The sequence below is a fragment of the Martes martes genome (assembly GCF_963455335.1).
Source record: "Martes martes genome assembly, chromosome: 1".
Lineage (NCBI taxonomy): Eukaryota > Metazoa > Chordata > Mammalia > Carnivora > Mustelidae > Martes > Martes martes.
In genome coordinates, this window is record NC_137888.1 from 184543060 (window position 1) to 184557285 (window position 14226).

General features: G+C 41.1%; 1 protein-coding gene across 9 annotated transcripts in view; it reads left to right on the forward strand.

Annotated features, from left to right (window-relative positions):
- Positions 1–14226, forward strand: part of MAGI1 (membrane associated guanylate kinase, WW and PDZ domain containing 1) — a 635349-nt gene that overhangs the window by 557440 nt on the left and 63683 nt on the right. For all 9 annotated transcript variants that reach the window (XM_080808970.1, XM_080808971.1, XM_080808972.1 and 6 more), the window contains one exon: positions 481–1101. In XM_080808970.1, the coding sequence (XP_080665096.1) occupies positions 481–1101 (621 nt within the window). The remainder of the gene's footprint in view (positions 1–480; positions 1102–14226) is intronic.

The window sequence follows — 14226 nt, forward strand, 5'->3', positions numbered from 1 at the left end:
ATCACGATTGCATGACTTTAAAAGTGGTTTTTTAAAACTCTGTGAGTCTGTAAGATCCCTCCACTACAGAAATGCGGTCCCTGGTACAGATGCAGAACTTCGAAGCCATTTGAACTTTGGGGCACTGTTAGGGTGCTATTGAATATAGTAAAACGGTTATTTACTAAAAAATTAGGTCTGTCTGAATAGAATAATTCTAAGCTTGGATTTCTGCAGCAAGAATTTTTTTAAAGAAGAAATCACAATGTTCTTTCAATGATCATTATATTCTCATTAGCGAGGAAGACACTAGATGCTACAAGAATGCCTTATTAGCAGTTAAAAGAGGTAATAGAAGCAGTCTCTTTGTGCCCTGTGATGCCACCCCCAAATTCACTCTTAGTTCAGCTTCCTATTGGTAGGATCTCGTATTATAAGGTTGATAGAACTTTTTTTGGCTACCATTTTTTTTTTTAACCCCGAAACTCTTCTCTTTTGCAGGAGATGTCATTGTCAGCGTGAATGACACCTGTGTTTTGGGACACACACATGCACAAGTTGTGAAAATCTTCCAGTCCATTCCCATCGGTGCCAGCGTGGACCTTGAACTCTGCCGAGGTTACCCATTGCCTTTTGACCCAGATGACCCCAATACGAGTTTAGTGACCTCGGTGGCCATTTTGGATAAAGAACCAATTATTGTGAATGGGCAGGAGACCTATGATTCTCCTGCAAGTCACAGCAGTAAAACAGGCAAAGTCAATGGCATGAAGGACGCCAGGCCCAGCAGCCCTGCTGACGTGGCTTCAAACGGTTCCCATGGTTACCCCAATGATACTGTCTCTTTGGCTTCCTCCATAGCCACTCAGCCAGAACTCATAACTGTTCATATAGTCAAAGGGCCAATGGGCTTTGGCTTTACTATTGCAGACAGCCCTGGTGGCGGGGGCCAAAGAGTGAAACAGATTGTGGACAGTCCACGGTGCCGTGGCCTGAAAGAAGGGGATCTTATAGTGGAAGTTAATAAGAAGAACGTGCAGGCTCTGACCCACAATCAAGTCGTGGATATGCTGATCGAATGTCCAAAGGGAAGTGAGGTCACGTTGTTGGTGCAACGAGGAGGTACGTATGTTTCTTTTGTTCTATGATTTGTCTTTTTTTTTTTTTTTTTTTGAACCCAGGATCCGTTGTTTAATTTACCAGTCTTCAGGTGACTTTTGGGGGCTTTTCAAATGTCTACTCTTGAAGATCATTTTTATTTAAATATTGGAAATGTATTCAAAATACCTCCTATTTCCACCAAATAATAACCTCTATAGAATAAAGGTTGTATTTGTATATTATGCTCTACACATGCAGTTAGAGTGATACTTTTAAATGTAAATCACATTGTGCTTTTAAAAAATCATTAATATTTTTATTTTTTTATTTTTATTATTATTTTTTAAAAAATCATTAATATTTTTAAATCTCTGTACTTATTCTTCTGAACCTGGCCTGCACCGTGTACATGCAAAATGTAGCTCTTGGTAACTCTTCCAACCTCATCTCACAATCCTCTCCCCTCATCACTGTGCTCTAGCCACCTGGGTTCTTTTCCGGAGTGTCTTTAGTGCTCCAAGCCCTTGGGTGTCTCAGAGCCTTTGCACTTCCTGTTCGTTCTCATTGATATGCTCTTTCCTCAGCTATTCAGTTGGCTGGCTCAGTCTCACTCAAGTCTCCTCTTGTGAGAGGGCTTCTTTGATTACTTACTTAAAGTAGTCCCCCTCCCCCCCTCTGTCAAATAAATACATAAAATCTTAAAGAAAAGAAGAATAAAGTAGTCCCCCAGGGGCGCCTAGGTGGCTCAGTTGGTTAAGCTTCTGACTTTGGCTCAGGTCACGATCTCAGAGTTCTGGGATTGAGCCCCGAGCCCTGCATCAGGCTCCCCTCTCGGCAGGGAGCCTGCTTGTTTCTCTTCCTCTTGCTCTGCCCCACTCCCTGCTTATGCTCTCTGTGTCTCTCAGAGAAATAAATAAAACCTTTATTATTTTTATTTAAAAAATTTATTTTATAAAAATAAAACCTTTATTATTTTTATAAATTTTTATAAATAAATAAATAGTAGTAATAAATAACATATATAAATAATATAATAAATGAAAGTAGTAAATAAATGAACAAAGAAATAAAAAGTAGTCCCCTAGTTCCTTGTAATCTTTACTGTAGCACCCCATTTTTTCCTAGCCTTTATCACCTCATTTTTATCATCATCACAATTCATTGTTTTTTGTATTTATTTAGTTATTTTTCTTTGTTGCTCTTTTTAATTAGAATATAAGATCCATAAAGCAGGGCTTGTGTCATAGGCTCATGTCTACATGTTGACAGTTGTATCCCAGCATTTAACACAATACTTGACTCGTGTTAGGCATTCATGAATGAAAGATATTGAATGAATGAATGAATGAATAAGTGAATGGGTATGCGATTATTTATACTTGGTAGGAATGACAGCTCTCCACCATTCATATGAAAAACATATCTCAACATACCCACATTTTAATGAAGGGTCTTAGAGAAATCTATTCTAAATCTTGAGCCATTAGACTTTCTTCTTTCTTCTTTCCTCTGCCTGAATTCCCTACCTCTACCCCACCAAGAACTCCCAGGACCTCACACTGAGGAATATTTTCCACCCTATTGAAGTATCTTGTTCCTGGATATGTGCTTGTGACTAGTGTTGATTGATCACCTCACACCATGGGCCTGAGATTTGGTTGTTCCCTCAGTCTTTGCCAACACAATTTGCTTCATGCACAGCATATTCTGGCCTTCTGAGAAGAGATCAGGAACTAGACTTTTATTTCCTCTTGTTTCCATTGCAACAGAGGAGCTCATGTGTGTCACAGCAGCTGTGTTCTCATGCTCTCATGAAGTTCTGTGTTCTGTGGTCAAAATTACTGAGGTCGTTGGAAGAAAATCCAAAATTCAGAGCAACTGTCTCTGTGAACTGAAATACTCAGCCAACCCTTCTTAAACAGTTAAAAAAGCCACTGAGCAGATTTAACTTTTTAACCTGTTCTCTTTAGCAGCACCATTTAAAAATCTCTGCTTGTACCTAGATCACATGACTGCACAGATCCTTGTTTTCTCAGCATTGATTGAAATGTAGTAGAAAGTGATGTGAGCTTCAGAATGATGAAGTGTTGGTGATGATGATGATGGTGGTGGTGGTGGTGATGGTAATGATGGTGGTGGTTGATGGTGATAGTGGTGGTGGTGGTGGTGGTGGTGATGGTAATGATGGTGGTGGTTGATGATGGTGATAGTGGTGGTAGTAATGGTAATGATGGTGGTGATGATGATGATGATGACAATGACAATACCTGATACTTAAGGATAATCTGGCAATTTAAAAAGTATTTTTCATACTAGCATATGCCTTTCATCTCACTCTTACCATGTCCTTGAAACGTAGGAGGCTGCCAGCCCATAATATGACTGAGAAGTTCAGCTGAAATCTGTGGTTTTCAGATCTGTGCTCTGTCTGACTTATCTCTGAATAACATTAGTTTTTGCATTACTGCTTATTTCTGTGGCCGGCAACTTGAAAACTTAAATGGTTCTTGGTCCATCAGGGCCATTTCTGATTTAGCCACTGCTCGTCTGATGGTCACAAACCATCTTGCTCTCCTATCTGATTTATTTGCTTCTTCATTTCATCTGTCATTTCATTCTTTTTTATTAGAGTCACTTTAAGGAGACCAAAAAATAAAGTTTCTTTACAGCATACTAACTTACCACAGTTAGTGGAACCATTTCGTAATGAATATGCCCAGACTACCAAACAACTGATTATAGAAATATACCCCTTGATTTCAAATGTGTTTTCATTCTCTCTTCTTAATTTCTAAGACCTTTTTGTTAATGCCATTACATTTTATAAACTGAAATTAACATGGAAAGAGCCAGAATATATTGCCACATTAGTCAACATCTACATAGTTTATTCCAGAACCTGAGTAATTTAAAATCACTATAACATCAGCAGTCTTTAAAATACACCATATGCCTTGTGTTTGATTTATGTATTGGATAGAAAGTTTGTACATCTGCATTTGGCAGGCTAGCACCAGCGACTATTAATCTTTCTAGGAAGCATATAAATATATTTGTTTCTGCCATATATTAGTTATTGGAACTCGGGCTGACATTTTAATCATCACTCCTGTATGGTGGGGGTGTAAATGAGGAGGTTTGGTGAAGCAACAAAGACAGCGTCTAGGTTGAATGAGAAAGTAAATGGCCACTTCGCCAATTCTTTCTAATGAATCTCGTTTCTGTCAAAGCTCCTAGTAAGCAGGTTGATAAACTCATGATTCTTGTGAGTCTTGGGAATTCAGATCTTGAGGATGAGGCTTTCCATGCTTTCAAGAACTGGCCTTTTCTACTCTGGGACAGAACGAGCTACATTTATATTTTATATTCATTCTCAATCTCCTCATTTTTGAGATCTCTTCCTGTCGAGATTGGGGACATTTTGAGCTTTGGTATTTTTTTTTCCCCAAAGCTGGAAATCAAGCAGAAGTTGGAATATCATTTGTCAATTTCTGGGTTTAGACAGTTTTCCTGGACCAGGCATGGAGTTGGTGGGAAATGCCCATCCACATGCCCTAGCAGCTGGGAACATTACTGATTTATTTACAAGTCTCTTCTCTGTAAACATTCCCTTATCTACTGGTCTGTCAGTGACATCATTCGTGGGACAGTGCCTCCTTCCTAAGCCTGGCTCCCCATCTTTCCATGGCACTTCCCTTTCCTCCTGCTCCCTCTACCATGCAACCAGGAGAATGCTTTTCATTTATTTTATCTTTACATAGTATTTGCATTCAGAGAGCCTGTTGTCTGACACGTCTGACACCAGTGTGAATCTATAGACTTTTTTTGAGGTGTTGGAAATTTACGCTAGACGGTGATTACTATTTTTTTTAAAGTGTTTTTTTTTTAATTTACAGAAAATAATTTGTCCTGTAAAAGTTTTTGTTTCATTTTGCTTTGCTCTTTTAAAAAAAGAGATATTATATGTAACAGAACTGTGTGCCTCTCTGTGTATTTTGTATCTTTGGGTAATTCACACCAATAAGTAGGTGAAACAGTCTTTAAGATGTAATATTGGGTTGAGTCAGAATACTGTGTTTCAAAATTTGGCAAAACTTTGGGAAAGTGGAGAACGCAAGTCTTGCTTTTGAGAGAAAGTGTGTATTGAAAAGAAGGCTGACCTGGGGGTATAGGAACCCACCATTAGTCCCCCCTCTGCTCCTAGCTGCTCTACGCCTCTGTCCAGTTTCCTGCTCCTGCTCAGAAACTCATTTCCTTATCAATAAAATCGATGTTCTGAGCTAGATCATCCTCAGAGCAACCTTTTTTGGCTCCACCTTTATGCCTCAAATGGTGTCATTGATGTGTTAAAAAAAAAATTCAACTGAGCCTCTCTCTCTCTGTCTGCCTCTCTGCCTACTTAGGATCTCTGTCTGTCAAATAAATAAATAAATACATACATAAATAAAAATTTAAAAAGGGGCACCTGGGTGACTCAGTGAGTAAAGCCTCTGCCTTCGCGGCTCAGGTTATGGTCTCATGGTCCTGGGATCAAGCCCCGCACCGAGCTCTCTGCTCAGTGTTGAGCCTGTTTCCCCCTCTCTCTCTGCCTGTCTCTCTGCCTACTTGTGATTTCTCTCTCTGTGTCAAATAAATAAATAAATAAAATTTAAAAAAAATTCAACTGAGTAAATTTTAAAGATTGTCTGGCTCTTTCCCTTGATTCATGAATCAGGCAGCATCCCACCTAGCAGAGAGAAAGGAGCTCTGAGGAGCTGTACTTTTGTATGCAGAAAAGAGTAGAACATGGTAGATATACAGGCAAAGAACAGGTTGGTTGTGGTAAGGTCACCTTCCTTTAGGGGAAGGCAGTTGTGTGTCAGGCAGGTGACCTCACTGGGTGCTGACCAGGTAATTCCAGATGGAATGGTTGAAGATTTCATTCCTGGAAGAGGCCCAAATGGCAGCTGAGTATTAAGTCTCAGTTCGGTGATATGGTATGTAGCATAAGTGACTCCATGTTGGGCCTGTTGTCTCATTTTTAACCATTCTGCCTTTTTAATCAGACTCTCAGCCTGAGAGATGGGACCAAAGTTTTAAGGCATTAGCCCCACTCCCAGCGACTGCTCTGGGGTGTTCGCAGTTTTTGCTAATCTTCCGTGATGGTACTCACAGCTCACGACATCTTTTTGCTAAATCTCTGTGTGGTATTCACAGGTCACATCTTGAGATGCACATTTTTTTGAGTCAGTCATTCTCTTCATTCCTTTTCCGACGTTCTGATCTTGGAAGATCATTTGCTTGCTGGTTAGCAGCTGCAAACATGCATTTAAAGCATTTGAGAGAACATAATGCACCGGGGAGTCTATTAGGATTATTATAAACGGGATAATCAGCCATGTCTGGAATGTACTTAGGAGTCATGGATCCCAAGACCCAGACCAGTCAGAATCAAGTAAGTCAAAGACCCGATTGAAGAAGAGGGGTTGCTTTTCCAGGCCAACTGACTTATTTGGCGATAACCCAGAAGTGTGAATCCAAATGCAGCAAGTAGTATTGGCCATAGAACAGACATCTCCTTGCTCGGCTAAATGCTCATCAAAGGCTATTCTATTACCAAGCGCAGCTCTGGCCAGAGAGTCTAGGAATTTTGGCTGGGCAGCTGTTGCTTTAGCAGCGGATTCTGTAAGACCTTCAAGAGTTAAGGAGAGGGTCCTGATCGTAGCCTCAGGGCATTTCCTTCTAGCCAGGAGCAGCGGTCTTCCAAAGGAAGCTGATCTTCAATCTTGAGTGTCTAAGTGGTGATTCCTGTTTTCTCCCTTTTAATGAACTGTTTTTAACAGATCTATAGAGAAAAGAGCACAAGATTCTAGAGCCAGATGATGCAAGTTTAAATTCCAGGTCCTACTTTTATTTGCTTTGTGACTTTAGGCAAGTCATCTGACCAAAAAAAAAAAAAGGGGGGAATGATACTACTTCATTTGCATGTGCATGATGGAGGTAAAATAAGAACGCATTTGTGCCAACTGCAGGCCTAGAAGTAATCACAATAAATCAGTGGTGTTTTACTGGTACTACCTAATATCAGAAGCAACTGGGTAGGGCTGCCTTTTTATTAAAAAAAAAAAAAAGGAGGGAGGAGGTGGGGTGCAACCAGGTGGCTCAGTCAGGTAAGAATTCTGCTCTTGATTTCAGCTGTTAGGATCTCAGGGTTGTGAGACTGAGCCCCACATCAGGCTCTATGCTCAGTGGGGCGTCTACTTGCCATCTCTCTCTCCCTCGCCCTCTGGCCCTCCCCCAGCTTATGCTCCCTCTCTCTCTTTCTCTTGCTCTCAAATAAATAAAATCTTTTAAAAAAGAGCTCTACCCAGGGGCGCCTGGGTGGCTCAGCTGGATAAAGCCTCTGCCTTCGGCCCAGGTCATGATCCCAGGGTCCTGGGATCGAGCCCCGCATCGGGCTCTCTGCTCAGCGGGGAGCCTGCTTCCTCCTCTCTCTCTGCCTGCCTCTCTGCCTGCTTGTGATCTCTGTCTGACAAATAAATAAATAAAATCTTAAAAAAAAAAAAAAGAGCTCTACCCAGATGTACAGTCTATTAATGACAGTGCATAGCCTCCAGGCATCTTGTATTTTTGTAGAAGCTACAGGGGTGATTCTGATGTACAAGTGTTGCAACCATTCTTAGGCTCCTGCCCTCATGGCCCTTTCTCATTTAGATACTATGACCTTCAACTTGGAGGATAATTGGGTTATAAAGTTAAACAGCTACTTTCACTTCTGAATAATCCTCTTCTTTGAAAGTTTACTTTATAAGCAGCGGGTTGCTCTATCTTCCCTAAGGTCCCTCTCACTCAGCCTCATACTCACACCTCATACCTTTAGAAGCATGATACAGAGACATTAAAAGCCAAAAATTGGGTATGGAAGCTGTGGTGGTGATGGTAAGGATCATATTCCTGCTCTCACTGATCGAGCACTTGCCTGCGCCGGCCGGGCATGTTACCATGGTGTAGACACACACTTAAATAAGACCTCCCTGCACCCCCTCCTTGTGACTGCTTTGCACAGCCATTGGTTTGCATTGTGATTCTGAGTAGCATCCTCTGGGAAATGAAGACAGTGACTGCTAGCCCCTACCTACATTAGGAAAACAAATGAAATTATTTTTGCTTTCAGTGTTGCAATGCCACAGCTACATTTGCTTCATAGAAAGCAAAGGGGAAATTTCTTGTGAAATTATACATACTTGTGAAAGTATGTATAAGACTTCCTTACGGGATGCCTGGGTGGCTCAGTAGTTAAGCATCTGCCTTTGGCTCAGGTCATATTTGCAGGGTCCTGGATCAAGCCTCATGTCGGGCTCCCTGCTTAGCGGGGTGCCTGCTTATCCCTCTGCCTTTCACCCTGCTTGTGCTTTCTCTCTCTCTAATAAATAAACAAAATCTTAAAAAAAAAAAAAAAGACTCTTACTTGCTTAAACTACTTATAATAAAACAGTAAATACTTCCACCCTATGCCAGACATAGTTGGCTCTAAAGGTCTTATAGATCATGATTTGAAAGAGTCCCATGAGGTAAATAAAATCTTAGCTCCATTTAGGAGCAAAGGATGTGGAGGCCCAGAGAGGACAGTGATTTTCTCAGAATCACACAGCTGGTTAGTGGCAAAGCCAGGATATGAACTCAGAAGTTCTGGTTCATAGAGACTAGGCTCTTAACCACTATGCTAAACAGGATCTTGGCATATAGATGAGACACTTCAATACTGTAACTATTAAGGAGTATATCTTACGTATAAAGTCATGAATAAGGTCTGAAGTCCATGGGCAAATTGATGCCATTTAATTTTTCATCAAAATGTACTGATGATATTTAGTTCATTAAATCCTCATTGATCCATATAGGAAAAGCAATATCCGATCTCCTCATCTAAGCACATCATTAGCATTAGATCTTTTTGTGTGTGTTTTCCATCTCAAGTGATGCAAAACCGTCATACTTAGAACTGCAGTGAGCTCTGTGCCCGAGTTCAACCCGGGTGATCGGGTGCCCCTCTTCTCTCTGCCCTCTGGTCTTAGGCTGGAGAATGAATTGCAAATTGCCCCGCTTAAGCGTGTGACTGGCAGAATCTCTCAAACTGAGGTGCAGGGCCTCCAAAAGGGGAATTCAGGTTAGTTGCAGAGTGATGTCTGAATTGTGATAGAGCTCTGCGCATTCACATCAGCAAATTCTGCCAGCTCTCCCTCTCTGTATGCCCCGGCTCCTACCTCCCACTTCTTCCCTGGCCTTTGCCATCCGTCATATGGCACCTGGCCTCGCAGTGGCCTTGCGGCCCATCTGAGAGCTTCCCACGGTCCATTCTCCGACGAGAGTGATTGAAAGTCAATTGCATCATGTCGGTCCTCATGTCAAAATGACTTCTCATCATCCAGGGTCAGCTCCGAGGTCTGTGCCAAGGCCCTGGCACTTGCCCTGCTTTCTCTCGGAATGTTTCTTCTTCTGGGGAGCCACAGGGCTCTCTCACTCACGTCCTTCAGGCTTCGGCTCACGGGGTCTTTCCTCCAAGAAGTTGCTCTGACCTGTCCATGGAAAATACCAGAGAACCCCAGCATCACGTTCCGCTCCGTGCTTCTCCCTCGTGGCACTCAGACGTACTTGTGACCTCCCTGAGAGCAGGGGCTTGGTCTCAATCCCTCCTTCATCCCCGCCACCTGAGATCATGCCTGGCACATTGTGGCTCTTCAGAAGGCCATATATGTTCAATGAAAGTGTGAATTAACATCAGGCTCTTTGTTTTCATAAATGCTGATCCTTAAGGGAACTCTACTGAGGTGAGCCCTGTGGTTTTTCAGTTTTATAAGAATTTTTTTCAAGTTTTTATTTTAATTCTAGTTAACATACAGTGTTTTATTAGTTTCAGGTGTACGATATAGGGCTTCAGTACTTCCATACAACACCTGGTGCTCATCACAGGTGCACCCCTTAATCTCCATCACCTATTTAACCCATCCCCCACCCACCTCCCCCTGGGTAACCATTAGTTTGTTCTCTACAATTAAGAGTCTATTTCTTAATTTGTCTTTCTCTCTTTTTCCCTTTGCTCATCTTAAATTGTGAGTGAAGGCATATGGCATTTGTCTTTCTCTAACTTCACTTAGCACTATTCACTCTAGCTCCATCCAAATTGTTGCAAATGACCAGATTTCATCATTTCTTATGGCTGAATAATACTCCATTGTATACAGATCCATTCGTCAGCTGATGCATGCTTGGGCTGTTTCCTATCTTGGCTATTGTCGATAATGCTGCTATAAACATAAGGGTGAATGTATCCCTTTGAATTAGTGTTTTTGTATTCTTTGGGTAAATACCCAGTAGTGTGATGGCTGGGTCACAGGGTAGATCTGTTTTTAACTTTTTGAGGACCCTCCATACTTCTTTCTACTGTGGCTTCACCAGTTAGCATCCCCACCAATGGTGTAAAGGGGTTCTTTTTTCTCTATATCTTCACCAGCACGTGTTGTTTCTTGTGGTGTTGATTTTAGACATTCTGACGGGTGTGAGGTGATATCTCATTGTAATTTTGATTTGCATTTCCCTGATGATGAGTAATGTTGAGCATCTTTTCATGGGTCTGTTAGCCATTTGGATGTCTTCTTTGGTGAAATATCCGTTGATATTTTCTGCCCATTTTTAAATTGGATTATTAGTTGTTTGGATGTTGAGTTTTGTAAGTTCTTTGTATATTTTGGATACTAACCCTTTGTTAGATATGCCATTTGCAAACATCTTCTCCCATTCTGTAGCTTGCCTTTTAGTTTTGTTGACTGTTTCCCTTGCTATGCAGGAGCTTTTTATTTTGATGAAGTCCCAATAGTTTATTTTTGCTTTTGTTTCCCTTGCCTCAGGAGACATAACTAGAAGAAACTTGTGACAGCCAATGTTACAGAGGTTACTGCCTGTGCTGTCTTCTAGGATTTTTATGGTTCTCACATTTAGGTCTTTCATCCATTTTGAATTTATTTTTGTGTATGGTGTAAGAAAGTGGTCCGGTTTCATTCTTTTGCATAGGGCTGTCCAGTTTTCCCAATACCGTTTGTTGGAGAGACTGACATTTTCCCCATTGGATATTCTTTCCTGCTTTGTCGAAGATGAGCTTACCATGTAGTTTTGGGTCCATTTCTGGGTTTTCTCTTCCATTTCATGGATCTATGTGTCTGTTGTTGTACCAATACCATACTGTCTTGTTCATTACAGGTTTGGTAATGTAGCTTGAAGTCCAGAATTGTGATGCCTCTAGCTTTCCTTTTCTTTTTCAAGATTGCTTGGGCTATTCAGGGTCTTCTGTGGTCCCATGTAAGTTTTAGAATTATTTGTCCTAGTTCTCTGAAAAATGCTGCTGGTATTTTCATAGGGATTATAATAAATGTGTAGATTGCTTTGGGTAATATAGACATTTTAATAATATTTGTCCTTCTAATCCATGAGAAAGGAATATCTTCCCATTACTTTATGTTGTCTTCAGTGTCTTTCATCAGTGTTTTATAGTTTTCAGAATATAGATCTGTTATCTCTTTGGCTAGGTTTATCCCTAGGTATCTAATTGTTTTTGGTACAATTCTAAATGGAATCGTTTTCTTAATTTCTTTCTGCCACTTCATTATTAGTATAGAGAAATGAAACAGATTTCTGTTGATTGATTTTGTATCCTGCACCTTCACGGAATTACTTTATCAGTTCCTGCCATTTTTTGGTGGAGTCTTGGATTTATTGCATGTAGTATGGTGTCATCTGCAAAGAGTGAAAGGTTTACTTCTTCCTTACCAATTCAGATGCCTTTTTTGTTGTTGTTGTCTTGAATATCATATTATTATATTTATTTATTTGTTTATTTATTTATAAATATTTATTTGTTTGAGAGAGAGAGTGCTTGAGCACAAGCAGGGGGAGCAGAGAGGGAGAAGCAGGCTCCCCGCTGAGCAGGGATTCTAGTGCAGGACTCGATCCCAGGACCCTGGGATCATGACCTGAGCTGAAAGCAGACGCTTAAATGACTAAACCACCCGGGTGCCTCTGTGTTATTATAGCTAAGGAGACAGCCAGTGGAAGTTTGACCACCTCAAAAACACAGAGCAAAAAGATGACAGAGCCTGAATCCCAATCCAGGTCTGTTTGCCTACAACGCTCTCTGTCACAGACTGCTCTAAATGACAAGGAAATGCATTGATTGGCATGTCCATAGGCCAGGATAATGGAAAATCATTTCAGTGAGTCATATTGGTCCAGGTAAGCCTATTCCTCAGCATCTAGCTCAGTCGTTACTAGCCACACGTGGCTATTTAATTAAAATTAAATACAAAGTCCAATTCAGTTCTTCAGTCCAAATGGCCACATTTCAAGAGCTCCATAGCTACACATGCTGCTGTGGAACATTTCTATCCTCATAGAAGGTGCTGTTGGTCAGCTCTGGTCTAGGGGCTTTGATTATGTTACCCTCCAAAGGGTATGTTCAATATGCTTTGTTTTGCCCTTTCTCTTACTGTTATACCTTTGAATGGAAGAAAAATATGGAATTGAAGGCAAGTTCACAGGGAATAGTTATCTTAAAAAAAAAAAGATTTTGTTTATTTTAGGGAGGCGGAGAGACAGAGAGAGAGAGAGAGAGAGAGTGTGTGTGTGTGTGTGTATAGAGAGAGAGAGAGAGAACAGGGGGAGGGGCAGATGAAGAGGGAGAGAGAGTCCCAAGCAGACTCCGTGCTGAGCATAGAGCCTGACGCTGGGCTTGATCTCATGTCCCTGAGATCATAACCTGAGCAGAAAACCTAGAGCCAGCCTCAACCAAACTCAACTGACTGAGCCACCCAGGCACTGTGGGAATGGATATGTTTTATATAGATAATAATAATAATAATAAGCCCTATTTATTAAGTCCTTCCATGTGTAGGCACCAGTCTAGGCTCTTTGCATGTGTTGATCAGATGGTAGGTGGTCAGCAGGAACCGAGGCTCAGAGAACTTTAAAGGCTTACAAGCATTAGCACTTGGGGCTGTCTGCTCTGTCCCACTGAGACAGCCTCATCAAGTTCTGAAGAATTACAGGGCCTCCAGCTAGCACAGAAGAATCTCATCTTTGAACGCTGGACTGACATTGTCTACGGAGCTTAATTTCAATTGTTTAATAATGTAAAGTATCCTTAATCCAAAAAGGGGAAGACACTTTAAAACACGAGAATATTCGCCTTAAACTCTTATGTATATAAATTTATATCTATTTTTATTCGTATAGATGTATAATGTCCCAGTAGCTATCAGCAACTTACAGTTTGGCAAAACTGTTTCAAAGGGAAGATGTTGATGTCTCCTTGGTGTATCGGATTCGGTATCTCAAAGTAACTGACCTCCCTGCTTACCTCTGATGCTTAGCATCCCTCACGGTTTTGGAAGTCGAGTCCTCTTGATGGATCCAGCATCCTACCTCATACCTTCCTAGCTCTTAAAAGTTGTTCATGTTAAAATTAGCAAACTCCCTAGCCCTTCCACAGAGCTGAACGGGGGATATTTGCATTTGCTAATAAGGAGCCTTCTGGTCTTTATTACTTTTTTACAGTTTTAAGTAGCTATTTTGATTTATTGTTATGGTTTAAAATCATCAAGGATTTTATTTGAGAATTCTTTATAGAATGTTAGGTCACATTTATATTCACGGTGACATAGCAAGAGATGACATAAATATAAAAGTATCTCTGTTGGTTCAGTCTTTCATTTCACAATGCCTAAAAATGACCTCCCGCTTTCAGCGTCTTCAGGAACTCTGGGTTTTGGTCTTAACTTTTTTTTTTTAAAGATTTTATTTGTTTATTTGACAGAAATCACAAGTAGGCAGAGAGGTTGGGGCGGGGTGAGGGGGCGGTGGTAGCAAGCGCCCTGCTGAGCAGAGAGCCCGATGGGAGTTCAATCCCAGGACCCTGCGATCATGACCTGAGCCGAAGGCAGAGGCTTACCCCACTGAGCCACCCAGGTGCCCCGCTCTTAACACTTTTTAACCTGACTTTTGGTCTTAGAATTTTTAAACCTAAGCAGGCTTAGCTTACTTGTTCTCACACTTACACAGTTTTAGACTTGATTGGATGGTTTCAGTTTTATTCCTGTTATAGTCATGATGCATAATGCC